The sequence below is a fragment of the Apteryx mantelli genome, chromosome 15 (genome assembly GCF_036417845.1).
Source record: "Apteryx mantelli isolate bAptMan1 chromosome 15, bAptMan1.hap1, whole genome shotgun sequence".
Lineage (NCBI taxonomy): Eukaryota > Metazoa > Chordata > Aves > Apterygiformes > Apterygidae > Apteryx > Apteryx mantelli.
The window spans coordinates 7,458,994-7,486,902 of NC_089992.1; the positions used below are offsets into that span (position 1 = coordinate 7,458,994).

A 27,909-nucleotide genomic window follows, 5' to 3' on the forward strand; every position below is an offset into this window, starting at 1 on the left:
CTCTCTTTTTTCTTTTCCTTTTTCCCCCCCCCCCACCTGGAAAAGCAGCCGCCGCTCCCTGCACCACCCCCCGCGGCGGGCTGGCGAGGCTGATGCGGCCGCTAAGGTAAGCGGGGCGCGGGGCTGCTGCGCGGGGCGGCGCGGGCGAGCCCTGCGCGCCTCCCTCCGCGGCCGCGGGCGCCTCCGCGGGACCTGTTGAGGCTGCTGCTCCCCGCTGCCATCAGCCTCCTCCCCGCCGAGGCGTTTGGGCGAGAAACCGCGGCTCCTCCCGGCTGCTCTGCCCGATCTCCCTCCGGCCGGCTCAGCGCTAGCCCGCCGTGCGTGCGGGTCTTTATCTATCCTCCCTTTGATGGTTGCCACTAAAAATGCACCCTCCCGGGCTAAATCAATGGATTGCTTCATTGCAAGGCCACTCATCTAAACTGCAAATATTCCCCCCCCCTCCCTCCGTCCACCCCCAGCATTTTGCCCTTCCCGTTGGATAGCTCGTCACGGGGCTCATCCCTATGACACAGAGCGGCGTGGCTCGGTTGCGGGGATGCCCAGCTTTCCCCCCAAATCCTGTGGGCTCAGGGCCGGGGGGCTCCGCCGGCCCGAGGTTTGACAGCTGCGCGGCCGCGGGAGCCGGGCCGGGGCGGCCGCCGGGGAGCGCGGGGAGCCGCGCGGGGCGGCGGGTCGCTCGCGGGGGGCTCCGCTTTGCCCCCTTCCTCCCCGTGAGCCGGCTCCGTGCACAGCCCATTAACCTCAGCCGGGAAAAAAAGGAGGGAGCGGTGCAAAGCGGCAGAATATCGCCCCGAGCCAGGACATTTCAGAGGCACCAGAATAACCCCTGTCGAGGCTTGCTTCCACTCAGGGACCCAAACATTATATACATTTAAGGAAACCGGGCTGTGTTTGCAAGACAGGTGCTTTTTGTTGTGGTGGTGGTTGTGAGGCAGGAGATGAAAGTTTGGTGTTGTTTTGATGTGATTCTTGATTGCTGCCTGTTGGAGTAATTGCATCGCAATTGCTCAGAGGTAGAATCAATTTCCCCAAATTGAGATTTTAATGAGAGCTTGCAAGCTGCTGTTATGTCATGTGGTTTAAGGCGGCGTTGGATTGCATTTATTTTATAAATTGGATACTTTGGCAAATGGTTTAGGGATAACAGCACCACCCAGCGGGAACGAGAGCCTCGAGCTGTACTTAATCCGGGGAGGAAGCACATGTGCCCGTCTGAAAGCTGCTCCCTGTTCAGGAACACCTACCGCAGCAATCCAGCGTCGTTTACTGAAATACCTACAGAGGTGCTGGATTCAAGATTTTTGCTATTGCTTTTCCTCCTAAGAAGGAATGTCTCTGTCCTAGGAGATATTCAGGAAAATGTTTAAAATCGGCTGATGATGCTGTCAGGGTCCTTAGCGTTTTGTAACTGAGAGGACAGGAAAGGTGTCCTGTGGTGGATTATATTTCTGGCCATTGCTGTCAGGAACTGACACAAGGGGATGCAGGCAAGGTGGTAGGGATCCAGAAAGCTTTTTTCCGAAGGGTCCTTCAAGCTCCCCTTCTTCAATGTGCTCAAGATCTAGATTTGCAAACATTTGCTGTTGCTTGCCCGCATTTTTCGGCAAGAGCCCTGTTACCTTTAGATGAGGAGACCCCAGAGATGTCCTTAGCTGACCTGTTCAGTTGGAGAGGGAGAGAATTAGGCAGCTATGTTTACACTTTTTCAAGACACAAGCAGTTTTTAAAAGCAGCAGAGAAAGATGAGGTTGCCCTATTGTCCTGCTACACAAACTGGTTTCTGTCTCTGCTGATAAACATACAGTTCTCCATGATTCTTCTGTGCTGCTTATTTTTTGGCAGTTCAGATTTATCTGTCCTTTCTGCTGAGCTGGCGTTTGGCCATTCAGATGTGCTCTTGGGCACCTCCCGGCCCATGTGTTTTTCTAGATGGGAGTTCAGACATGAAGAAGATACACTGAAGAGATGTTGTTTGGTATTTACTTCTACGAGGAGACTGGGCCAAGAAGACCAGCTCCTTGCAGAGAGCCAAATGCCCAGAAGAGGAGTCCTAGCCAGTCCCCCGACCTGCAGGACAAGGGATGGCTACAAGCTCCCTTGCGTGAGAGCCGAGCTCACTCCACAAGGCATTGCGAGCAAGGGAAGGGGGAGAAAGCAATGAATGCCACCAGTCAAAAAAGTTGACGTGATGAACTCTATTTGTCTGAAAATATCTCTGCTGGTTTTGCTTGCTGTCACGGGTGAGACTGGAGGTTTTCTGCCATCCCATCTTCCCTGCCCCTTGTTCAGCCTGGCCAGTTTTGAGCATTTAGATGTGACTTTTGTGGCTGACTGTTTGGAGTGGGCACTGTAAAGAGAGAACCCAAAGCAGAGTTACCCACAGCGGCTTCATTTAGGGAAGCTTTTAATCAATGACTATCTGCAGATGGCAAGTTGCAGGTCAAGAAAGCATTATTGTTGGGGTTTTTTTATTGCTGTCACAAAGCTGTATTTTATTATACCTTCGACCCAATGGCCTCTCTTCAAATAGCCAGACTGGCAAGTCTAATGTTCACAGAGGCAGCTGTGGGCAGGTTCGTTACCTGAAACAGTGAACCAGCTTCTCCGCACTTTGCTACACAGCAGTAGATCTGCCTTCAAAGCCCAGCTCCATGCCATCACCTCCACCCGCGCCATTAAGTTACTGCAAAAGTTACGTGTAGGGCACTAATGAGGCCCCTGACAGATGCTTTCCCTACCCAGGCTGTGTTGTGGAGGAAGACAGGTTAGTAGGGAAGCTTTTTTAGACACTTACTGAGCTGCTTCAAGGTGCACAACAACATACAGGAGCATAAAGCTGGTATCTGACAGCTACAGGAGAGTTTCTGCTCATGCTGTCAGCAGGGAAAACTGTAAAATGGTAAATAATTGAATGATGAGTAAAAGGAAGGTCTTTAAAATGAGCTGCAATGTTTTCCACTATCACAGACCTGAGGTGTGGCTGTTACTGCAAAAAGATGAAGGATTTTTTTTTTCTTCTTGAGTTTTTTCTTTAACAGAGGAATCTTTCAGGGCACAGGTGTTTGGTTTTTCTTCCATGAGCATTTTGGAATAACTTTTCAGACCTCCCCGGAGAATAATTTAGGGTTTTCTACTCCAAACAGCAAGTGTTTTTCCTTTCTTCCTTCTTTAAGGAGTGGTCTGCTTTTTGCTGTTTAAACCAAACACTAATATAAATCATTGAAGAACATTTCAGGATTATCCTCCTGCACTGGCGATAGCCGTTTATTCTGGCCAGGCCCTGAACAGAGTTCATCTAAACTCTTTGTCCTGAGGAACATCAAGTATAGATGACCACTGTTAAAATCAGTTCTTCATTTTAGCAGCACACCTTTGACAGGACCTGCTTATGTTAGACTTTGCTTGAACATACAGTGAAAAAGGTGATCTCTTGCCAAATTTATAGCTGGACACAACAGCTAAGCAAAACAGCAGAATGAGGAAGGCGGGGTGAGAGGGGAGCAATGTCAACAGCAAAGAACAAATATCTGCTAATCTGAGATCCAGTGTGCTACCTGGTATTTTCTAACCAGTCTTGAACTAGGCTCAGCAACCAGATAACTTTTTTCCCTGCAGTCTAGCATCCAGAATATTAAAAACGGACACCAAGATTATTCACTGATGGAAACTCTATAGAACAAAATGAATCAGGACAGGTGGTAGGCACAGCCTCTCTCATCTTAACTGGTTTGCCACCAACACCTAAGCACTGGGGTTCACAGGCATCTTTTGGTGTCTGCGGAGTGGTGATTATATTTTCAAGTTCCATCAGTAGCAATAGAAATGCCCAGGAATATTTAATATGGATAATTCACAAGGATCTGATATAGGCTACAGGCTTGTATGGTCCTAGATGTTAAATAGCATTTTATGAGCTGATGAGGCACTGTGCATTGCTGTGAACATTCATGCCAGAGTTACTCTTCAAGGTTGATCCTCCATTCAGAAAAGCCAAGGAGTGTTTTGCCATGGACTTACGTGGGAAGACAGTTTTGCCCTCATAAACATTTTTTGAAGATCACACAGAGCTTTGCAAACATGTCTTAACTAAATTCCCCACCTCCCTGCACAGTAGGCAAGCACTACCTCATTTTTTACTGTGGGGACACTGAGGCAGAGAAGGCAAAGTTGCTTTCTGAAGATGTGTGGAGATAGCTGCATGAAGAGCTGCCATGCAGAAAGTTCATGGGAGAGTCAGGAGCAGACCTAGGAGTCCTGACATCCATTCCTCTAACTACCAGTTACAGTCCTCAGAAATACCCGTATTTACTATTTTAGCCATATAATTATAGGTACTGAATAATTCCATTAGGAAGGCTGTGAGGGGAGGTATCATCTATAACCTTACGGTTCAAATTAGACATATTCACTAGCCTCACTGAAGCCCACAGCCATGCGCGATGTGACACAGGGCAGGGAGGGTGCCGGGAAGTATTCAGAAAAGTAAAGTTCAGACAACTGATCCCTGCTGAATTTCCTCTGGGACCTGTGCCCTTTCTGCTCATCCTGCAAATACCTTGGAGAATCGTCTCGGCTAACACTGACCGATTTCTCCTTGTTTGTCACCTCGAAACTCGGAGGCACGCCGCCCCTCCGTAATGACATTAAACAAGAGAATCGATGTGTACATGACGGCGGCTGTTCCTTTGCCCCTTGAGCCGGGCGGCTGCGCCCTGCAACCGCGCGTTCCCGCCGAGGTGTTTGCGCGGCGTGGCGGGTGGTTTCCCACATACTGTTTGCAAAGAGCGTCGGGCTCCTTCATGCTGAAAGGCGCTGCCTAGATGGAGGTGCCCATCGGGGCTTCAAGAAGGAAGGGAGCAAGGGAAAAGGCAGCCAGCACTTCACTTGGTTCCACGTTTAGCAGGCTGGACGTCTCCCGTAGGCGAAGCAGAGATACTAATTTCACACTGCCTGTGTTTTGGTGGGTGATTTAAAGTCCAGGTCTTCGATTCAGCTAAGCAGAAAGGTGAAGGTGATTTGTAAAATGTGGAATGGGGAGCAGGATTTCAGAAACACACCTTATTTGGGGCCTTTTCCCGCTCTGCTGTTACGGTTTGGACACATCTGTTGTTTTCTCCAGTGAAATCCTCTGCTTTGATCAATGCCAAAAACAGCAGTCCCATTTGCAATGCATGATGCAACTGAGCAAAATTGAGGAGAAATTTTTACGAACTGGAGCCAGTGTCATCAGATTGTTGCTTTATGGCAGCACAGTTTTCCCTAAACCAAAGGCAGAAGCTTCACAAAGGTCTTATTAAAAAAAAAAAAAAAAAATGCTTTACCTGGATTCCAGTCTCACATGTGCAAGTTTGCCACCACACAGCAATGCCAAAGTGGGGCTTTAGGTCAAACAATCAAACCAGCCTCACAACAGCTATTTAGCACCTGGATTTTAAAAGTTAGTAATTCAGCTGTTGTGCAAGTTAAAAAGTAAGTAGATCATGCTATATGTCATCAGCCTGGGAAATAGCCAAAGTGAGATCTTTGAGACTGAAATGAAAGCAAAGCTTGCACTGCAGAAAGACAAGGTGAGAGCAAGAGGACGGTTTTGGGGGGTCTAAAACCCCTTTCCCTCATTCTCCCCCTGCCTAGACTCTTCCCAGCTCCTGGGTCCACTCCCTTCCCCCCAGGCTCATTCCAGCTCCGGCTGCCTACACGTCCCATCAGCGAGGATTTCTTCTTGGGTGGTAGCACAGCTGGCAGGGCTTGGACATATTTGCCCCTGTTTGACATCCCCCACAAAGAGGTGCTTGGGGTAGGCGTTCCTCCCACGCTGCCTTCGCTACAGGTCTGGATCCGGCCTGCCAGCTTTCATCTCTTGCCCAGCTCGGCCCAGGCTGGCAGCTCTTCTGCAGCAAAACTGGCTTTACTGGACATCGTCTGAGTCTAACTGTAGGGGGATCAGGACCAAGACAGAGCTCCAATCAAGCAGACAAGGCCCCAAGTCTTTTGGATCCCATATGGGTCCCATATGGAAAAGCTTCATTTTAATTCCTGTTGCAGCCTGGACAAAACTCTGGTGTGCTGCCATTTGGAAGCAAAGGGGCTCAAACTCCACAAGGAGAACTAGATCGGTGATACCAGATCTGAGAATATCTTCTTGGATATTCACACCTTTCTCATCTTCCTCACCTCACCCTCCAAGGGACGTTTGTTGTAGCTGAATCACAGAGTCAATCCACCGCAAGGAGGAGATCACAAAATCTTCCTGGAGACTTTAAGCTATCATCCCTTCAAAAAGTATCCTTAAGGGTGTTTGTGAGGGGGAAGAGCAGAGAATTTCCAAGACAACTAGAGACAAAGTCAAGGAACATCTCCTAAGCTGTAGGAGGAAAGACCCTTTGCTAAAGAGCTTTTACAGAGTTGGGAGAAGGGCTGGGTTAAAAAAAAAAAAAAGCGTCTTTTTTATTCTCTATATAAGATCCCCAAGAGAAAGGAGATGAAACATTAGGATGGCAGGGGGGCCCTCAATCAAAGGAGGGCTAACGATCTAAAACAAGGAAGTTAAAGCACATTAATTAAAGCACATTACACCCGTGGGCACTCATTCAGAAATGAAGTTGTCTTAGTTCATTGTGACTAAATCATCCTTCAAGGGAAATTTTAAAGAGATCTAAGTGTGCTGGTGTAGTGTTAAGGGGATGCTTTCCTTCCAGCTTAGCCTTTTCCTGAGTGGAGCAAACCCCTGGGACGGTGCGGCTGCAGGTCCAACCAGCCGGCCTCGTTTTTGCTGTGGCCTTGCTGGTGGCAGAAAACAGCAGTATTTTGAAGCCCAGCAGGCAAATGCCAGTGTGCCCCAAGGTGCTGCTTCATTCGCACCCCACGAGCAGGGAGGGGGTCCAGGGACCGCCGTCTGACCCAGAGGGTCTCTTGGGCTGGAGAAAGGTGCTGGCAAAGCGAGAGCCCCAGGACACTGGTGCCAGTACAACCGGTGAGACCTTCCCCCGGAGAGAGGGACCAGCTGCATATGCAGAGCTACGTGTGGGCTGGCAGCACCAGCTAGGCTGTGACAGAGGTTTTGGCAAAGCCCTTGCAATGCCTTTTCACGTCAGTCTGAGGAAGCACAGGTACCTGTTAGTCCTCTGGATTAGTCCTCCAGCGGGCTAGCGGCTGGATTCGGTGGTCCGGACAGTGGTTCCTGTCTCCCGGGACTATCGGTCTAATGATTACTATCTGTGAGACCTGCTGTTTCTGAGTCACCCGGGCTTTCTTCACCGCTGCCAGTGCAGGTGCGGGTGAATGACCTGGAACGGGTTGTGAAACGCTCGCACCTACTGCAGCGCAGGGCCGGCTCTGCGCGGCGAAGCTCCTCGCCGTAGGAGGTGGCAGGCAGAGCCGAGGGCTGCGTGCCAGGAGCGCCTGCCTCGCCACGGGGGTTTGCTAAAGCCTCCCTGCCTCAGTCCCCCCCCACCTCCGTGGTCCTGCCTCGCCACGGGAGTTTGCTAAAGCCTCCCTGCCTCAGTCCCCCCCTCCGTGGTCCTGCCTCGCCACGGGAGTTTGCTAAAGCCTCCCTGCCTCAGTCCCCCCCCTCCGTGGTCCTGCCTCGCCACGGGAGTTTGCTAAAGCCTCCCTGCCTCAGTCCCCCCCTCCGTGGTACGGAGGCCGCGGTCCCTTTGCCCCTCGGGGCAGACGAAGTCCCCAACGCTGGGAAGACCCCAAGCGCTCTCCCAAGGGGCGAGGAGGCCCCGGCTGCCCGCGGGCAAGCCCACGCGAGCGAGCCCACGCGCGGTTCAGGGCCCCGCGGGGGCCGCCGCCGCCGCGCCGCAGCCTCCCCGCAGCCGTCGAGCGGCAGCGGCAGCCGAGGGCAGGGAGACCCGCGGGCGCCGGGGGCAGCCGGCCCCAGCGCTCGCCCCCGCGGGGCCACCCGCCGCCCCCTCGCCCCCCGCTTGCTCCCGGCCGCGGCCCCGGGGGCGGCGAGAGCGGCGGGCCGGCCCCGGAGGCGGGGAGGCGGCGGAGGAGGAGGAGGAGGAGGAGGAGGAGGAGGAGGCGCCGCCGAGGATGGCGGCATTGGAAGGCGGCCGCGATGATTGATGGTCGGGGCTGCTCGGTAATGGGAGGGGAAGGCGAGGAGGAGAAGGAGAAAAAGTCTGTGTAATCTTGCAGTGCAGAGGCCACCCGAGCCCGCGAGCTGGGGCCGCCTGTCCCTGCCCTGCACAGCGAGCGCAGCGCTCCGTGCAGCCATGTGGGGCTTTTGATTTTTTTTTTTTCCTTCTTCCTTTCAATTGATTTGTTTTTTTTCCTTTTGTTTTCTCTTCCTCTCTTCCCTTCTCCTTTTTTTTTTTTTTTTTTTTTTTTCTTTTTAAACTCTTCTTCCAGGGAGAGGATAGTGGTTAAAGCTCGAGCTGGATGGATGGGTATGGGGAGAGGGGCAGGATCCACAGCCCTGGGACTTTTCCAAATCCTCCCTGTCTTTCTCTGCATCTTCCCTTCAGGTAAGGAACAGCCTCTTGTTTTGAAGATTTTTTTTCCCCCTGTATTTCTCGCAGCCGCTGGATAGCAGTCTGTTACCCCTGTCTGTGGGCCTCTTTCTCTCTCCCTCTCTTTGCAGCAGCTTGCCACATGTTTAAAATAAGCAAGGGGGACTCCGTTTTGGTGTTCCCCCCCTTTCCCTCGCTTTTCCCCAAGCAGTTGCGGCGGGGGGCGGAGGGGGGGGTGCCTTGACCTCATATTCTTTGTCTCCCCGGTGCGCACGAAAGGTGGAAAGAACAGCAATCCCCGCTTATAGGGCGGGCTGAGGCTCGCTACTGACAGCAGCCGTCAGGCAGGTTCCGTCGTCCTCCCTTTCCCGAGGACGAAATGCCCCACAGATGCCCACGGGGACGCCCGGGGGCCGCGCTGCCGCGGGGCGGTGTCGCGCGTGGGGGCCGCGGCTCTGCCCGGGGGCTCGGGGGGGGCCGCGGCCGCCGCCGGCTTTCGCTGCGTTTTCTTTTTTTCTTTTCTTTTCTTTTTTCCCTTTTTTTTTTTCCCCACCGTCTGCTTTGCACCATTGTTTAGTTGGAAAACTTGCACGAGCCGGGCTGGGAGATGTTCTGCTGTCAGAGGGTGTAAGCAAATGGCTAGATGGCAACCAAATGGTCCTGCGAGCATCTGATCCCCCGGCCAAAACCCCTCGCCGCCCGGCCCCCCTTCCCCTTCCCCTTCCCCGCACACACACACACACACACACACACACGGCCGCTTGCACCGATTGCTAATCTTTCTGCCCGATAACATTTCTGGGCCGGCCCCCCTGGCCGTCTCCCCCCCCCCCGCCGTCGTGTGCCCGGTTTGTTTGTATTGTGTCAGAAAAGGAGAGAATTTCAGAATTACAGCTGAAAACGCCATCTGTTTCCAATGAATCCCCCATAGTTTTTCACAATGTTTTTGGCAGATCTCTGCCTGCAAATTCCTTCAAGCCCTGAGTGCTTGTTTTTGTTGGGGGAGGGGAAACCAAGTCCACAGAGGCGGATTTGTTCCTTCCAAAACTCTCCAGTTTCTTTACCTCCTTTTTTTTTTTTTCATTTGCAAGGGGGAAAAAAAAAAAGAGAAAAAGAGGGAGAAAGCAGGAGGGAGAAAGAAAAGCCCTAACAGTTAAGATCCCGATTTATCCTTTTATTTCAGTAAAGCATGCCTTTCCTTTTTTTTTTTTTTTAAATTGCCTCTGCATTTCTTTTGCATAACCGTAGGTGAAGCAGTCTTGCACACACATGCAATAAATAAATAAATAAATGCCTTACGCCCTTCCTCCCCCTTCACCCAAACGCAGTAAAGGGAGCCTTTTCGGTGCTGTTCAGGACTAAGGTGTCCCTCCAGCTCTCCCTGCACAGCGGTGATTTCTCAGCGCCCAGGCAGGCTGGATGCAGAGAAACCCATTTGTGTTTGTTTTTCCCTTGTTCTGGGAACTTTTGATCCGATCCAGTATATGTTGCTTAACTCCCTTTATGGAGCGTTTGAGTTGAAGCATTGAGGCTTTGAGATTTACGGTGCAAGAAAGAACTTGATACAGGATCCGGTTGGCTGGTTTGTCTGACTCTGCCTTCAGCAGTCAAATAAGGTGCAAAGAACTGGCAAAACGAGGTGATCCGGAGCCAGCGGGAGCGGGGCGCCGGCGGAGCCCGGGCTCCCCGTGGGGGCGGCTTGGCTCACGGACCTGCGCCTCGCCGAGCCCTGCCCTGCGTACTGATGGGCTCAACCCCTCCGCGCGCCCGCCCCGGCGCCGGCTCCCTCTCGCGCCGCTGTCACGCGACGGGGCTTCGGCCCCGGGACGGACCCGGCCTTCGACGCCTTCGAGGCCTTCGAGGCCGCGGCCAGCGCTGCCCCCGGCGCGCTCGCGGGACTGTGCCCGGCGGCGCGGCGCTGCAAGGAGACGCGGGCAGAGCAAGGCCCTGGGACGGTCCCCGGGCTGTGCTGAATTATCCTGAAAATCCTTTTGTATCCAACCAGCAGTGGAAAATCCTTGGTGTTTTCCGCAAGATTTCGGGCGCTGCCCCCCTCCCCGCGCACACTGGCGTGCTCTAGCTCTCCCGGCTCGCGAGCCCTTTGCCACCTCAGCCCTGCCACGCTTCTGCCCCCAAAGAGCGGCATTTTCTGCCCCTGATCCGTGCAGGCAGTGTGGTTTATTCCGGAGAAGGATCCAGCCCTATTGGAGGTGTATGGGATTGGTTGGGGAATGGCTTCTCTCTCAGCGGCAGGGAGGGATGCGAGCCCAGCGTTGAGCCGAAACTGAGAAGAGGGGCTTGGAGGCTGTTCAAGCACCTTCCGGACACTTAAAACGGCAGCCCGGGGAGCGCTTCCAGTGCTGGGGGGACGCAGGGCAAGGTGGCGGCAGGGGGGACTCGCTCCAGCGCGGGGTGTTGTTCGGGCAGGGAAGGAGGCAGGGATTCAAACGTAAACCTGGAAATATTTTGGCTGCCCTGTTTTGTTGCTCGCTTGAAGCTGGGCTCCGGCTTGGAAGAGGGACTCCTCTGCCACTGCCAGCAGGACCGTGCGGGGCTGAGAGGAGGCGCCTTTTCCAACGCGGCTGGGGCGGATGTGTTGCTTGCTTTCCTCCAGAATTGCCTTCTGCAGATTCCAGGCCCTTGGTTACTAGGAATGGGGGGGGGGGGGGATATTGAGGGCGACGGAGGGTTTATAACGCCGGCGGCTGAGGTGTCCTTCTCGGTGGCCTGCGCGGCTGCACCCTGCCAGCCGGGCGCAGGAAAGCGCTCACGGAGCGGTGCGGCCCGAACAGCTTCCTAACCTGGGGGCTTTGCTCGGTTTCCGCACTAACCTGCTGTCTCCGGAGACCTGGCTGCAGCGCCGGCTCAGGCCACAGCGGCAATGAGTTTTGCGGTCTCTCTTCCGGCTCCCTAACGGGCATATCCCAGAAACCACCGCAGGCTTTGGCAGGGATGCGCGGGGGGGAAGGGGTCTTAGGAGCAGCAGAGGGGGATGCTCAGAGATGCAGTGGTGAGGAAGGAGCTTGGCCTTTTTCTGTGCATCCCGGCAAATCCGGTCGCGATGCTGCAGGTCGTGCGGGCAGAGCCCTGCCTGGCTGCGCGCAGTACCAGGAGGGCACTTCTAAGGGGAGCGCTCCTGAAGGCCTTCAGAAAGCTTGGTAGCCTGCAGTTGGCAACGACCGGCATTAAAAGAAGAGCTCCCATCATGGGGATGTTTATTTCCTTGTCCCTGAGCTCTAAGAATAACCGGGCGTTCGATTGCAGCCCACAGATTGCTTTGCACTCAAGTGCAGCCCGGCTTACTAAATCACTGCTCCGCCAGCTGAAATTCCTGCAGCGAGGGGCAGAATTGAATTATGTCCACCGGCAAAACCAGATGCCACCCCCTTGATGAAGTCACTGGGCTCTCGCTGCAGCAGCCCGAGCCGGCTGCTACGCGCACGCAGCCCTCGCGCGCGCCCGCTGCGCGGCTGTCTCGCGGCCCGGCCGGGGCCGTGCTCGGGCAGGCGAAGGCTGCCTTCCCTGCGGATGCGGGAACAGCAAATCCTTCTGGGCGGATCGTCAGAAGGGTTGTTGAGTCCCATTTTGCACCCTATGAGAGTGGAGGGGAGTTTTGGCATTTAATTCCAGGCAAGGAAAACTCTCCCTGCGTGTTATGGGGGGGTTTCAGGGGTCAGACAGAGCCCAAGCTTCCCTTGAGTCCCAGGTGTTTCCTCGGTCCTCGGTTTCCTGCCCTTTCTGCACAGCTGTTGACTTTGGTCCCCAAAGCCCCTAATGATGCTCAAGGGCGTTCTGGTTTTCTTGCTAGCTGCCTCTTTTCTGGCCATGTGACGCACTCCAGCCAGCCCCTTCTGAGGTGACAAGGACACGTGGTGGGATGTCCCCGGGGCAGACCCTGCCTCTGCGCTTTGCTGCCCGCGGGGCCTGGAGAGCGCCGCCTTCGCCCACCTTGAGGGCCCAAGGCAACGCGCGCCTCCTCGCCGGGATGGATGAGGCCGGGTGGGCCGCGGGGCGCAGCGGGAGACGCCAGGCTTGGGCGTCTTTCAGTCAGCAAGTGACTTAGTCTCTTAAAATTAAAACCTGAGCCCAGGGGCCCTAGCAATGAGATACATTTAAAAATGAATAAACTTGTGGCTTTGAAGGAGGGACAGGTACTGTCTTCTGCTCCCACGGGAGCTCGAGCCGTGGGGAGCGAGTTTGGTGTCTGCTGGGTGTGTGCGTGCGGTGCAAGGGTCTGTGTCGGGTGCGCGCGAGGGACAGGGTTGCTCTCCATAATCGACGTAAGCGGTTTGGTCCCCGAATCCAGGACAGGCCAGGAAGACGTGAGGTTGTGCACGCATTTGTGCGAGCTGTCCATAGGTTGCGTGGGGCTGAAGGACATCTGTGAAAGTCGAGCGGCCGCCGCTCCCCCCCCACCCCGCGCTCAAATCAACGCCTCCGATTGAGATGCCGCAATTTTTTTGGCAGGCGTTTAATTGTATAAATTTGCCTCATCCAGATTTATGTGCTCCGGGCTTTTCTCCATCTCCTCATTTTGTGTCTCATTTAGCTCAGCGTTTGAAGGGCTGCAATTTCACAAGAGCACGGTTGGGATGGTTATTCCTAGAGGGAATACACACCTGTAAGCATAAAGCACTTTTCCCTCCCCAGCCTCTGCCGCCTGCCTGGGCCCGGCGAGGAGGAGGAGGGGGTGGAGGAGGAGGAGGAGGAGGGAGAAGGACCCGCTGCCACACCTGGAGGGGCCCCAGGGTGGTGCCTTCAAATGCTTCGCAGAGGCAGTCTGGGGAAAAGACTCCGGTGCGGAAAGCGTGATGCCTCTGCTGGAAACCCAAAGCGCTGGGATCCAGGGCTGCCGATCCCAAAGCCTCGCTCGAGGCTGCCCTGGCCGGTGACTGCAGGATCCTTGTACATCATTGGAGATGTTGGCTGGGGCGCAGGCCGAGTGCAATGCGTCGTGCCGGGCACGAGGAGGGAGAAAAGCCACCGCCGCTTTGCTCTGCTTGTGGGTAAATGCCGTCACCGCTCCACGACGCTCGCGGCGGCAGGGACCCGGCTGGCTTCCCTCGCTCCTCTTCCTCAGCTCTCGCAGCGTACCCATGGCATGATGGGGAGCACATCCCGTGTCCTCCCAGCCCTCCACCAGCGCCGGCGAGGTCGGGCTGCTCCCGTGGAGCGGGTAAATGCACCGGCAGTTGTTGCAAAAGCGACATCGAACCCTGAATGCCAGGATTCAGTTTTAAGAGCAAAGAAGGGGTCAGTCAGTGATTCCTGTTGCTGCTTTGGGTGTAAATGCCTTGTTCCGCCTTTGAGCCTGTCTCGCTTTCGTTCCAGACTTCCCAAGCGCTGACTGCAGCTCTCAGAGCAGCATCTTCAGCGGTTCAGGGCCTCCGGCTGAGAGCCGAGTGACGCGTGGTCGTCGCTCGCCCTGCGAGTACCAGCCCTCCCCTCTCCCGGCAAGGGTATGGCTAGGTGAGCCCGGAGCAGCGATCCCGGCCCGGCTCGCCTAGGACGGCGGGGGGGCTGCGGAGAGACGCGGTCGCCTCTGCAAAGCATGCCGGGGCCGCGGTGAGCTGATCCGCAGAGCCGAAAGAGCTGACTAAGTGACACGGGCAATCAAGGGCTCTCTTGCAGCATCCGCCGGTTCGTGCCCTAGCCGCCAAGACACTGACTCCGCTTTTTTTCCTGCCTGTGCTTGCCCCGTGTTTCCGTGACACCGGGCAAGGAGAGATGGGGGGGCCACGAACTCCGCGCTGAGGACAAAGGGGAGGCGTCCGTGGCGGGTCCCCCGGACGCTTTAGTGGTTGGCGCAGGTTGAAATGAGAACGCTCCCTCTGTGTCCCTCTTTTGACATAAAGAAACTGGAGAAAGCCTTTCCCCGGCATCCTCTCGAGCAGGACAAGGACTGGGTTAAAAGAGAGAGGCTGCCTGGATTGAAGTGTGCTCTCAGATACGCCGCCGTGCATCTAGCGTAACTCTATCGGCCTGCCCTTCGCCCGGACTTAATGCATCTGCTGCTTTTGCCAGCAGAAGAGAGTGCAAAATCCAGCCCAGGGGACGGAGGGTGGCCCCTTCGGAGTGAACCTCTCCATGCACACCCTTGCAAAATATGAGCTCCAGCGCTTTAAGAGCGTCAGGTTTATTTTTCCCCTTCAGTTCCCTCCTCCTGGTCCTCCTCCCCCCACTTCAGTGCAACTGAAACCTGATCTAATCCCTTTGCACATGGGTAATTTATTGGTCTATTGGGCTTTTCTTGATGGCAAATTGCATTGTCTTTCTTCCTGGGTTGAGGCTTTGGAGCAGTTTGCTGCATTCCTGCAGCTCTTTTCTCAGGGCTGATCTTTCACACCCCCTCTGAGCCCAGTCAAATCAGTTTTATTGGGCCTCTTTGTTATGCAAACAAGGCAATAATAATCAGGCTATTATTCTGCAAGATTGTGCTTGATTAACAGTTCAAAGGAGGTCGCTGGAGGAGCCCAGCGCTTGCCATGGTGCACAAATCCTTTCACGCTGCCTGGGTCAGATGGCCACTGGGCTCTTCCTCGCTGCATGGTTCCCTCGGCCTCCTCCTGCCGAAACGTAGCCGGCCGCCGCTCGGGAGACACCATCCATCAGCGTTGGTGGCACTGCGGGGGCTGCTTTCTCACCCCGCGCCACAGAACGGGCAGTTACGGGTTTAATTTCTCTCCTCAGCATGCCAAGACGCCAGCTGACCCGTGCAAAACTCACACCCAACCTAGGCACCAAAGCGTGCATCTGCCGGAGCCCTGCTCCAGGGGCACCCGCAGCGCGCACCCGGCACGCGCCCTGCAGCCTGCGCCGCGCTCACGGGGCGCCGGGGCCTGCCAGCGCTGTCACAGCGTGAATGCATTATATCGGGTGTTAAAGCAGTGCATTATTTATGTGTTGCTATGTATTTCAGCCAGCTCTTCCCTCCTAGGTTAAGCGTGCATGTGCGCACACGCAAATTGTTCCTCCCCCTCCTGCCACTTTCCTACCACTAACGCTGCTTTTCTCGTTTAAACTTCCCTGCTGCGATGGGGGCTCGCTGCAGAACGGTAGCGCTGGAGGTTGATGCAAAGGTTGATGTAATTAATCCACTCTATTTTTACTTTGGACTCCTGAAAATCTTGGTGGAATGGATGCCATCGGGGAATTTTTCAGGGAGCAGTATGATTTTTAACTCTTTTCCGGTCATTCTTGCACTAGTGGTGACTGCTGTCCACCCAGGAGCTGAGCAGCCCACATTTCCTTGAAGCTGGTTGAAGTTGCTGGTATTTAGCACCTCGGAGAATTGTGCCTTTCCTATTGAGGTGTCAGCATAAATATGTTTATTTAGATTACTTAAATAAATATGTGTTTAGGAGCCTAAGTCTAGGTGCTCAGATCTGAGGCCAAAGGTAATTACATTTTACTGGGTTCTCAAAAAAAGTTTTTTACTGCGTGTGTAAGACTTGCACATCTATACTTCAGTCCATATATTTGGAAAGACGCAGGATGATGTATTTGCATCACATGTGGGTGATGAAATACTTTCCAGCCCGTTAGTAACCAAGAGGATATTAAACAACATCTTTTAGTAGTGAACATGTTAAAATTAGCAAGTCTGGTTAACATGCACCCAAGAGTTAAAAAAATTGGCTGAGGGGATCTTTGGCTCACTGAAACTAATTTCCAGTAATTCTTATTACTGGAGAAATTACAGAGGAACAGAAGAATCGTTGATTCTATGCTAGTTTGCTGAAAGAACGTGATTTAGGTAAAAGTAATCCAGGTAACCTGACACCAGTCCAGAGGAAAATAGGGTGCACTGATAAGGAATTAAAAGGCTAGTAGTATATAATTAAAAGCAATCAACATAGCTGAAAAGTAAGTCTTGTCACACAGACTTGATTTCATTATTTGAGGTTAGCCTTTTGGCTGTTAAAGTTCGACGCACTCATGTAATACGTCTGAACGTTCAGTTTAACGGTGCGTAATAAAAAAATTGTCAGAATATCAGAGATCTGAACGCACAAAATGGTCAAAGGGTTAAGAAGGTTGTGACTGACCGATCGCAAAAAGTGACTGTCCGGCGGGGATGTTTTAAGTGAGGTTTCACGGGGAATGGAAGTAAACTTAACGCACGTAGTCGCTTGGTGAAATCAGTGCTGATAAAACGCACAGCTAACGCGCGAGCTGGTGGGTCGGCGCGGGCTGCCGATGACGAGGGCAGAGCCGGGAGACCCAGGTCCGCTGTATGCCCCAAGCGTGGCTTTAATGTGGCCAAGTGCGAACTGATGCGTGGAGGCAGGAGGCATGCAGCCCCCGGGAGGTCGGTTGGATGGAGGAATGCTCTTCTGGAGATCGGGAACTCTTGAAAAGGTTGTTGCAGGAAAAACCAGCTTGGTGCAAGCGCTCCGGTGCCACGCCGCAACGAAAGGTGTGATCTCCAAGGGTGTAAAACAGGCGGGCAGTGAGCACGGCGCGGCGACCAGCGCTGGCAGGGCCCAGGGAGACTGTGGCCGCCCGTCCGGGTACGGGATTTTGCAAGGGAGGCTGAAAAACTGAAGCGGGGGGAAGGGAGGCAGCAGCATTGATTGCAGGGCTGGGCAAACACCTTCCAGTGAGAACTTAAAAGTGCAAACCGTTTAGCTTATCTAAAGGATTGACAAGTGACTTGATTGCAGTGTGTAAATATCTTTGAGGGAAACGTACTGGTCACTAACAGACTTTTTACTGCTTTGGAGAAAATCACTGGTTCTTTTTATGCCCTTGCGATGAAGTCAGATAAAATCCAGGCAGAATCAAGACACACATTTTGCAAAGGTGATAAGCCCTCCAAACAGTCTACCGAAGGAAGTGGTGACTTTTCAGTGCGTACGCAGCTTGGGCTCGAGATGTCCTATTGGGATATGCACTTAAACCAACACAGGTCACTAGGTTAAATGCTGAGGTGACTGTCCGCAGGCCAGGCAAATTAATGCTTTCTTCTGGCCTTAAACGTTCCGAAACCGTTGGTCTCGAGAAAGCAGTGCGGGCAGTTGAAGTGCAGGACGGCAGCTGCGGGCCGGGTGCAGGTTCGCTCTCTGTCCCAGCCTGTCCCTCTCTTAGGTCTGTCCACGCTGTGACAGGACCCGAGGTGGCTTGAAAGCGGAAGGTGAAGACAAGGAGGAGGCTGGGAGTGGCAGGACTAGCCGGAGGTGAAGCCACCAGCGTGAGATACGGGTTTGTCCCCAGGGCAAGGGGCCGTTTGCTACAGACAAGGGTGATGGTGGCACCCAGGGCCAAGGTGGTTGCCCAGCTCCTGGGAGAGACTTGCTGGCTTTGCGTTGGAGAGGGGTTTGTTGCCGTGCTAGGTCATCTGTGGTTGAAAACCAGATCCACTGTGAGTAGATGGAAAATAGATTACGTGGAATTGAATAAACATAGTCCCCTGGCACGGGTACAAACGAGCGTGTGCTGCAGTGCCACAGCTGCTGCCAGAGGGGACGAGAGGAGAAGGCGAGGAGCGCTGGCGGGGTGGGGGGAGAGGGTCCTGCGTGTGCCCTTCCCGGCTCGGAGCGCTTCCCGGCTCCTCCGGGCCCGGCAGAGCCGTTGCGCCGTGCAGGTTCCCGCCGGGGCCACGTGGCTCGTGAGTCACGCAGGTGTTCGCGGGAGCCCGGCCGTCGCACAATCGCCGCATTGAGCGGCTTGGCGCGGCCGGCACCCGAAGAGCCGGCCCGTGCCAGCAGATTAAAGGAGCGAGGGCACGCGGAGCCCCGCCGGCAAAACCCACGGGTATTTCGTCCCCCGGGAAATGGGGCTGACCTCGGCGCCTGCCTCGGCGAGGGGGAGGTTAGGAGGCGACGGCACCTCTTGCGAGCGCAGAGCAAGGTGTCGGCGTTTTTCCGAACCCGTTGGAAAACGGTGGGGAAGGCAAAGGCGAGCGGCCGGGAAGCGGCACGTGCACGCGCGCACCCGCGCGCGCTCCCGCTCCCGCTCGCGCACGGCCGCTGTGCGTGCTGCAACTTCGGCACCTGGCTTTTGAAATCTGGCCTTATATGGGGCCGTGGGCGAAACGGCACAAGGGGACGCGTGCCAAAACTGGAGCCATAACGTCTTTAAGAAGAACGCTCCCCCTTCAGGCCTAGGAGGGAAGGAGATGGGCTTTCCTGCCTTCGTTTTTTTAAGTTAGTACCTTATAAAGTCATGAGTTACCCACTGGCCGTGCGGCCGCGCGCTACGCTCAGCAGTGGGCTGCGTTCAGCGTTGAGCGCTAGCGATCGGTTTTGCAGAAGCAGCAGCCTGGAGGCTCGCTGCCCGCTGCGTCCCCGTGTCCTTGCCTTTCTCCATGGTCGTTCCGCAAAGACGCATAGTTTGATGTCGCACCAGGAATGCTGTCGCTCGGAGGCAGCAGGAAAATCTTCCTCCCCAGCAGCTTGAAACAGAGCCCGCTCTGTCTGGAGCGAACGCTGCCCCAGCCCATGGCGTACGTCTCCTGATCCAAACGAATGAAGCGTGCCCTTAAAGAGCAACATGCTACAGCTTTTTTCCTCCTCAAAACTCAAATCCTACAACACAGCCGTCAGGGCATGCAACCCCAGAGCACCCTCGAGCTTTGTTTTAGGCATAACTACTAAGAGAGCAAGGATCCTGTTGCCTGATACCACGGTCATAGGGGATAGCCAGCAATAGTGGCATTTGGGTTGCTTTTACATGCTTCCTTGACTTCTTTCCTCCACCAGGAGGGTTTTGGAGAGTTCACAGAGTTGTGCTTATGCAGTTTGTCATCAGCGGGCGTGAGATGGCATTTCCTTATTTTCCACCCCGGTGAACCCACACCCACACCTCGAGCGTCTCGCCCTGAAACGCTGCCTGCCTGCCTGCCCCGTGCCAGCAAACGCGCTTGCTCCTATCGCTCCAACGGTGTTATCGATACTGGGGCAGGTGTGCGATAGCCTGATGCGACCGTTTCTCAGAAGAGCTGGCTCGAGTAGCACCTTGCCTTCACCCTCTCCGAGTTCTGGCACTGCTCTAGCTGCAGCGTATCGGGACGGCTCCCTCTGAGCGTGTATGATCCTCCCGGAGCAAGGGGGTGAACGTCAGGGAGCCAGGCTTTTCTGTTTGTCGCTAACAGGACATTCACAGTGGTATCGCTCGTGCGGGAGAAACACGGAGCAATGCCCTGCCATTGCAAATCCGCTGCCTGCGATGGGAAGCCCACTGTTAAGCAAAGTGTCTTTGGCAGAAATCCACCATCTTGGGGCTGAAAAGGGAGGCAGAAGACGTAACAAGTATTGTAAACCTGACCCGCAAATGTAGAAGGCCTAGCAGATATCAGAGCCCAGGTACCAGGTCAACAACTGTTATCCAGTTACCTCTGGCTAACGACCAGTTAAAGAACACGAAGGCTTTCCACAGAGTTTCTTGCAGGTTTAGTTTGGACGCTGCCGGGACAAAACAAGCCCTGTGCTCTCTGTGCTGTTGCTAGCATCTGAGTTTCTTAAACATGAAATTTCAAACCGTGAAGAACCTGTCACCGTTTCCTATTTGCACTTCACTCCTTTTGGAAAGAGTGGAGACAGGCTGTTTCTTGAAGCAGAACTGCGTAGTGTTTTATAGTCTCGTTCCCCCTTCCTGGTTTTCCAGCACCGGCTATGTTTAGGTTTCCAGCACTACAAGGGAATGTTTAAAACTAAAACATACTGTTGTCCCTGAAACAATACTGGGGTTTGTAACTTTCTTTTTAAACAAATCCGAAATGATTTTGGCACGAACGCATTGCCAGCCTCCTGCTAAACAAACCCCGAGACAGGAATAATACGTGTCCGCCTGCGAGAGGCACCGCAAAAGCATCTGGAAATGGTGGGGCTTTTTTTGCTCTTGTCACGTTTGGTGTCTGATCCCATCCAGTTTCCAAGCACTCTGAGGGGGTTGATTAAGAGGAGAGGAAGGAAAACACCATGAATTTTAAGTGGTGTGAGCCTGGGTTCACCCAGCAGGGCTCCAAATTGGCAGAGGCAGAGCCGCGGCTGCGTGATGCTCAATGAAGGCCATGTGCTTTTGCACAGCTGCTTTCAAGTCTGCTCCGGGGAAGCCACACTGCCCTGGGGAATAGGCATTGGGGAAGGGAAAAAAAAATAAAGGATCCAAAATTTTCTTTGCCTTCCTCCGGCTTGCCAGCACGCCACAGGGCCCCTGCCGAGTCGAGGCTGAGCGTGGTAAAAGCCCTGCCGGCTCTGCCTGCCGCCTCCGCCGGGAGCGCGCGCGGGTGGGCAAGGCGGCGCGGCGGCTGCAGGCACGGGCCCTGGCAAGGGACATCCCCTGCCCGAGCAGCGCCTGGCTCCGGTGCCGGCTCCCCTGCTCCCAACCGAGGTCGCTGCGGAGGGCAGAGGCACCCGCTCCCATCCAGCCCCCCAGACCGCGGCAGTTGCCGCTGTTTCTGTGGGCAGATCGCCTGCCTGCTCCCGGGGCTGGGTGAAGCGCGCGGCAGGCGAAGCAAGAGCTTCGCAGATCCGGCCTCTTCCTCCGCCCTTGGCCCTGCTGGTGCCCTGAGCACTTGCAGGATGCAGCCGTGGTGCTGGGGTGCATCTTTGGGGAGACGCATGCAGAGCCATAAGCAGTCTGGCAAACCGGTTTGTGAAAGCTTCCCGGCTGGGGCAGCAAACCCTTCGGTGCAATAGCCGCTGGGGAGCCCCGGAAAACTACTGACCTGCCCAGCAGGCTCTGTGAAAAAGCAGTATTTTTCCAAGCTCTCAGGATCGCTCCTGCCCTTTCAGTCTGGCATTTAAGCTGCAAGAGACATTTAAGCCCTTCGCAGGAGCATCAGCGCGTCAGAGCTGCCCTGCACAGTGTCTTGCCCTTGTAGGTCCCAGCACGCTGGGAGTCTTCTCCTTGCTGATTTAGGCATCTCCAGCTTGCAGCTGATCTGTCACCTACACAGCTGAGGCTGGGGGCTGATTAGGGTTTTGCCTGTTTCTTTTCACACATTTCCCTTTGATACCCATATCTCCACCCAGCTTTCCAAAGTGCGGAGGTGAGGGCACGGAGGCTGCCGTTGGGCACGCACCGTTCCTGGCGCTAATGAGGCTGCAGGAGCACCCGCTGTGTCAAGGTGCTTGGCGCAGATCGGGTGCCCGATAGCTCTCAGGGAAGACTCCTTTGTCCTGTGTCTGTCCTTCCATGTGCTGTGCTTCCCACCCGGCTCTCGGCCGCGCATTGGAAGTGGCTGACCTTGATGGCAACTGCAGCACTTGAAGGAGGGTTTTGTCCTGGGGCTTTGCAAGGGGGAGTCAGGGCAGAGGTGTCTCGAGCCAGTAGTGAGAGAAGAAGGGTTTGTACGAGGGGGAACAAACAGCTATAGGAGAGAAATGGGGTCAAGCTCATGACCTGGAGTCCTTATTCATCAAGCTGAGGGTGGCACCTTCTTTGGGATTTGTTGGACCAGCATGGGGCTGTCTTGGTGGTGTCAGATCTACCAGATTGGGTGCTTTACAGCACCTGCAAAAAGCTCTCAGCTGTGCGTGTGCAAGGCACTGGTGCTGGCACAGAGCCTGCTCGAACATATGCTGTAGCTCTGTGCATCACGGTGTGCCTGGAGCACGGCGGCAGTGCCCGGATTGGGCTTCCGCATGCTTGTGGATGGATAAAAGGGAGGGCACACACATTTTTGCCATGGTAGAAGTCAGTCTGAACACAGTGCACAGTAGTTCACGCAGGGTTTTTTTGGGCAACATAGCGTTATGAATGTCAAGCCTGCAAAAGGCATTAAAAACCCCAATTCATCTCCCCCCACATTAATGATCCTGCCTTATGCCAGCTAATGAATACATCCCATTCTTCCCCATCCTGGTTTTCCCTCAGGAGGATTCATCTAAAGGCTGGATGCTCTTTCCCTTCTTGGCTTAAAGTGGGGCAGATCTTGCCGATTTCTTTAGCTTTGATGCATGAGAGTTGGGTCATGTGAGTGGGTCACATCTGGTGACTGAGGCCCCATCACGTGGTGGAGTCAATGTCATAAGCTTGGATCGAGGGAGGAAGACATGGCTTTTGCTGAGCCTAGAGCTGGATCCCCTATGTGCAGGGGGATACTAGCCAGGAGCAGGGATCCGAGTATTGATCACCTTGTGTTTTCTCTTCCCTCCTCCTCTCCCTTCCCTCAGTGACGTCTCCATGCAAGATCCTCAAGTGCAACTCTGAGTTCTTGGCAGCCACATCTGGCTCTCACCCCCCGGGCACGGAGGAGGCGCCCGAGTTCTGCACGGCGCTGCGCGCCTACGCGCACTGCACCCGCCGCACAGCCCGCACCTGCAGGGGCGACCTGGCCTACCACTCCGCCGTTCATGGCATAGACGATCTCATGGTGCAGCACAACTGCTCTAAGGATGGCCCCACTTCCCAGCCCCGGCTCCGGACGTTGCCCCCTGGGGATAGCCAGGAGCGCTCCGACAGCCCCGAAATCTGCCACTACGAGAAGAGCTTTCACAAACACTCGGCCACTCCGAACTATACTCACTGTGGGCTCTTTGGGGACCCCCACCTCAGGACTTTCACAGACAGCTTCCAGACCTGCAAGGTGCAAGGGGCTTGGCCGCTCATAGACAATAACTACCTGAACGTCCAAGTCACCAACACGCCGGTGCTGCCTGGCTCCACAGCCACCGCGACGAGCAAGGTGAGGGTCTGTGAGCAGAGGTGGTCAGGGGAGGAGGCGCTTTTGAATGGCCTTGCCTTCCACCATCTTTCTCTTCCACGGTTTGCACATCTCCTTGAGGAAGATAAGATGGGGTGGGAGCCCCTCTGAATTCGTGAGTGGCCCTAAGTCTCAGATGCCTGCCCTGACTCTCTCCCCTTCCTCCACTCCCAGCTTTGTTTTTCCTTTGAACGACCCATGCTTTCTTCCTGAGGCCTCTTCATGGTTAGCAGGCTGAGATGGTGCAGTTCAGAGGACGGTCATGGCCAAAGGGGTGGAGGGCTCCCATCTGGGGGACTCTAGGTAGCTGTGAACAGATAGACCAGGAATGAGGGCAGCAACTTCTGGGGGACAAACCCCAGTCCCGCTTCTCGTATCCCTTTCTTTCCATGCAGGGGCCAAAAGGGGACCTTCCCTGCACTTGTTGTCTCCCACTATCACCCGATCTCACTGTCCCTGTCCCTTCCTGTCTCTGTTGTGCCACCCCTCTGCTGGGTGGTGGGTGCTGCCCTCCGAGCCCTTCAAAGCAGGAGAGCCCCATCTGGGAGCAAAGTGGGCGAGAGAGTGCAACAGGCCAACGCAAGGAACAGGTTGTAGCCTGCTGCAGGTTGCTGGTGGTTTAAAAGAGGTGTGGCTGCACCTTGGCTTTGGAGAGCAACATTTGGGGAGAAAAGCTTCAGCTCCCACACAAGCAGATACAGTCATTGCCAGCACAGGGACAGTGGTGGCTGTTGGCAGCCTTGGCCCATTGCCTAACATCTCCCACAGGCCCAACACTGCTCTGTGGTACCGTTACAGCTGTAACCAGTACTACACCCCTCAGATGTGCCGTTAATAAGCCCAGGGTGCCAGGATTTGGCTTCAGGGCATGCACATCAGCTGGGGCAGTGTGAGATGCTGGGCTTCCCTGCCAGGCCCCTCTTCTGATAGAGTTTTGCATCTTACCTAGAAATGCTGTGAAACAGGGAGCCCCAAAATATCCTGGCAACCGTGAGGTCCGGGGACGAATTCAAAGCAGCTCTTTTCAGTTCTAGGTGTGACCTTCTCAGTGCAAGGTGGGAATAGCATTTTGGTTTTGATCTGTCCCTAATAAACCTCCTTAAGGAATACTTAATGTAGCTCTCAACATCTTTTCAGCTTCCAAATGGCATTAAAACCTGCTGAAGCCTTGCAAAGAAGTCTAGCTTGAGGGGGGGGGGGGGCTGAGGATCCCAGGGACCAGGGATTTCTACGTTAGATCCCAGGATGACCACTATCTTATGTGAATCTCTTTCCCCCTTATCTGCCTCATGGCTTGTGGTGAGGAGGGATGCAGCATGAGCTATGTAAAAAATTACTGGGTAATTCTTTGGCCAGAGGACCATGTGCTGTTGGAAAGGACAAGAGCCTCTTAGTCCATGGGGCTCCTTGTGGTTTTGCACAGCAGCCTCTGATCTACCCTTTTAACTTCCAGCAAGATGCAGGGCTGTACATCAGAGGAAGTAGCAGAAGGACAGTTCAAGTGACAGGTCAAGTGACAGTGCAGCCTGAAAGCCAGGGAAAATTGGTGTCTCAGGAAATGGCTGAGGTGGGGATATGAGGGCTGCTGCAGGGTTGGGAGCATCTGGGACCTTGGGAGAAGAGTGCTTGGGAGAGTGACATCTCCACAGCCCTGCACACAGCTGCTCTGGGCCCCTTGCGAGGGCACTGGGAGCAGAGGTGGTGGGAGCAACCAGCATGTTCAGCCCAGTCCTAGGGGAGTCTCATTTTTTCACTTCATATCCAGCCTTTGGGCATATCTGCCACGTGGCTGTTGGACTGTGGAGCTCACGGCTTACATGTGGATATTGGAGTCATCTCTTTTCTGGCCCTGCCCCTTCCACAGAGCTCCAGCTGGTCTCATTCTGCCCCTTCTTGTGAGTCCACATGCAGGGAGGGGGCTCCCTTTTTCACTTCTCCCTCAGGGAAAGAGGTGCAAGAGGAAGAACAAACTTGCTTTCCCCTCCAAGCAAACTCTGGTCTTCCTCTTCTTCATCAAGCCTCCCCCCAGCACAGCCTGCAGGAGCCAAGTAAGTGAGGGAGGAACAAGTGCAGTGAGGTCCCCCACTCCTGGAAGCAACCCAAGTTTGAGCCTAGGTTGTGGGTGGGGAATTGTCTTGGGCTCAGCCTTTGCTAGCATCCCTCCACAGGGAGGCATCCGCACTCGAGCGTGAGGAACGCATGCATGTCTGCGTGGTTAAGATGGAGCATGGCATCTCCTCAGGTCTAGAGGAACAGACCCTGTTTGTCTGCAAGTGGGCTGGGGAAGGGAGGAGGCCAGGCCCTTCAGGTCTAAATGCCATGAGAGCCAATGGATAATCCTCACCACCTCCAGGAGAGTCAGGACTCGTCTTCCCCTGCCAGCTGCCAAGCCCTGGAGGCGAGACGATCATATGTGCACAGGCATGCCATGACAAGCTTGTAATTCATGATACTCCACACAAGCCCCAGCTACAAGAGAGCTCTTGTGCTAGGCCAGGAGATAAGAGCTCAGATTCAGACTGTAGGTTTAGGTTCAATCCCACCTCTGGTTCTTGCCTCTATGCAACTTGCCTGCATGGTGTCCTTGCTTCTGTGCTGAGGCAGGACGACCTTGTTTGGGGGCCTAAAAGTTGGGGCACATCTTAGGAGAAGCTCCCTGCCATCTGCTGAAACCCCTGCTCCTGAAGGGTCTGAGCAGGCTGATTCTCCACTCCCATACTCCTTCCTGTGGTGGCTGTATATTCCTTGGGTTGTCGGCACTGGCTGTAACGCTGTTCCTTTCTTTCCTCCTCCCCAGCTCACCATCATTTTCAAGAGCTTCCAGGAGTGCGTGGACCAGAAAGTGTACCAGGCAGAGATGGATGAGCTGCCTGCTGCCTTTGCCGACGGCTCCAAGAATGGCGGAGACAAACATGGAGCCAACAGCCTGAAGATCACTGAGAAGGTCTCGGGCCAGCACATTGAGATCCAGGCGAAGTACATTGGCACCACCATCGTGGTGAGGCAGGTGGGCCGGTACCTCACCTTCGCCGTGCGCATGCCGGAGGAGGTGGTGAATGCTGTGGAGGATAGGGACAATCAGGGCCTGTACCTGTGTCTCCGCGGTTGCCCGCTCAACCAACAGATTGACTTCCAGACCTTCCGCTCCGCTCAGGCCACAGAGGGCCGCACTCGTAGGAAGGGGCCCAGCCTCCCCGCCTCCCCCGAGGCCTTCACGTACGAAACAGCCACGGCCAAGTGCAGGGAAAAGCTGCCCGTAGAGGACCTCTACTTCCAGTCCTGCGTCTTCGACCTCCTCACCACGGGGGATGTCAACTTCATGCTGGCTGCTTATTACGCCTTTGAGGACGTGAAGGTGCTTCACTCCAACAAGGACAAACTGCACCTCTATGAAAGGACACGGGACCTAGCCCCTGGCAACGCGGCTCCCTCAGGGCGTCCTCGGGCCCTCGCTGCCCTCTGGGCAGCACTGCTGTGTTTGAGTTGGTGTTGGTCAGTGTCGTTGTAGATGTTTACTCCCACGTGCCACATAGAGTGGGGAAAGGGGAGCAGGAAGGGATGACGCGACGGCGGTGCTGGACAATGAGAGGTTGGATAGCGGATCCAGCTGGGAGCTAAAGGATCGTCCTCAAATCTCAGCCCCTCTCTTCAGTGCTAGCCCTTCCCCTTCCCAGGTCTTGCCTGGGAGGAACGTGCTGCCCCCGGGACCGGTTAGGAGTTTTTGCTGGACCATACCTCACGTGGCGCTTCCTCACCTCCCCCTCTCCTCCTCCTCCTCCTCCTCCCAGTAGTATGGATGTCGGGGAGCCCCTGCCTCCTCTTAGTGCTCCCTCGTGGTACTGAAAATGCTCGTGGTGACTGTGATGTTGGCGTTTGTGACCGTGGCTTTGTGTTAGGGGAGCCGTGCCCGCGAGGAGGCAGGACGGGGCTGGGCTTTCCACTCGCCGGGTGCTGCGCTCCAGTTTTCCTGCTGCGCTGTTAAAGCGCTCAGCCCCTTCCGCGGCCCATTTTGCACGCCCGGCTCTCGACGTAACATTGCTCCTTTGCAAGCACCGTTACGAAGCGGCAGATAGGAGCAGGGACAGCAGGCAGCAGAGAGAAACGGCACGGCGCTTTGCCGGTGCTGGGCTGTCCTGCTCTGGTGGCTGGTGGGCGCAAGGCAGCTTCTGGGTGCAGGGGCGGGGGACGTGCTCCTCAAGTCCTGGCTGGTGTTTGCTGTGGTTCGAAGGGCATCTCCTGTTTTAGCCTGTTCACTTGGCTGATTCGCTCAGTAGGTTTTATTCCTGGCTGCCTGGTGTCTGTGCCCAGACCCGCTGAGGACTCTTGATTGCAACAGGAGAAACCTGGCCAGTATTCAAGTAGCTTCTTTAACTTTTGCCCAGCACTGGAGGAGTTCCTTGTGCTGTTTGCTCTTCGCTCCCCTAAAATGGGCAGCAGGGAGGCTGGTCAGCGGGGAGACCCGATCTGCCCGTCTCCCAAGCCCCATGCCAACGGTGGGGCCTGCACCCCCTCCCGAGCGCTCGCAAGGGAAGCCCACGAGCCAGCCGGGCCCCGGGAGCGGAGTGGGAGCTTCGCTCCCTGTTTGTTTGCTGCTAGGTCTCTGCTCCTCTCCTAGTCCTGGGGCCTGACTTGCTACCCCATTTCAGACCAGTTGCACCTTAAGCCCTGCTGGGCTTGAATCTGAAATGGGGCAATGTTAGAAATCCAGCCAGGAGATGGGATGCAGCAGAGGACCCCCCCCCAAAAAGCCCCCAAATGTCCATTCCCTGGCTCGAAACCATCAGTAATCTCCTTCCCCCC

General features: G+C 55.0%; 1 protein-coding gene across 1 annotated transcript; it reads left to right on the forward strand.

Moving 5' to 3' along the window:
* Positions 1-27,909, forward strand: RGMA (repulsive guidance molecule BMP co-receptor a). Its single transcript, XM_067305332.1, has 4 exons — positions 1-106; positions 8,359-8,474; positions 22,580-23,091; positions 25,907-27,909. The coding sequence occupies exons 1-4, from the start codon at positions 93-95 to the stop codon at positions 26,615-26,617; spliced, it is 1,353 nt and encodes a 450-aa protein (XP_067161433.1). The 5' UTR covers positions 1-92; the 3' UTR covers positions 26,618-27,909.

Bases quoted from the DNA above. Each gene is read 5' to 3' on its own strand.
- RGMA (XM_067305332.1), top strand. The intron at 8,475-22,579 runs GTAAGGAACAGC...CCCTTCCCTCAG, and splicing joins TCTCTGCATCTTCCCTTCAG to TGACGTCTCCATGCAAGATC. The intron at 23,092-25,906 runs GTGAGGGTCTGT...CCTCCTCCCCAG, and splicing joins CAGCCACCGCGACGAGCAAG to CTCACCATCATTTTCAAGAG.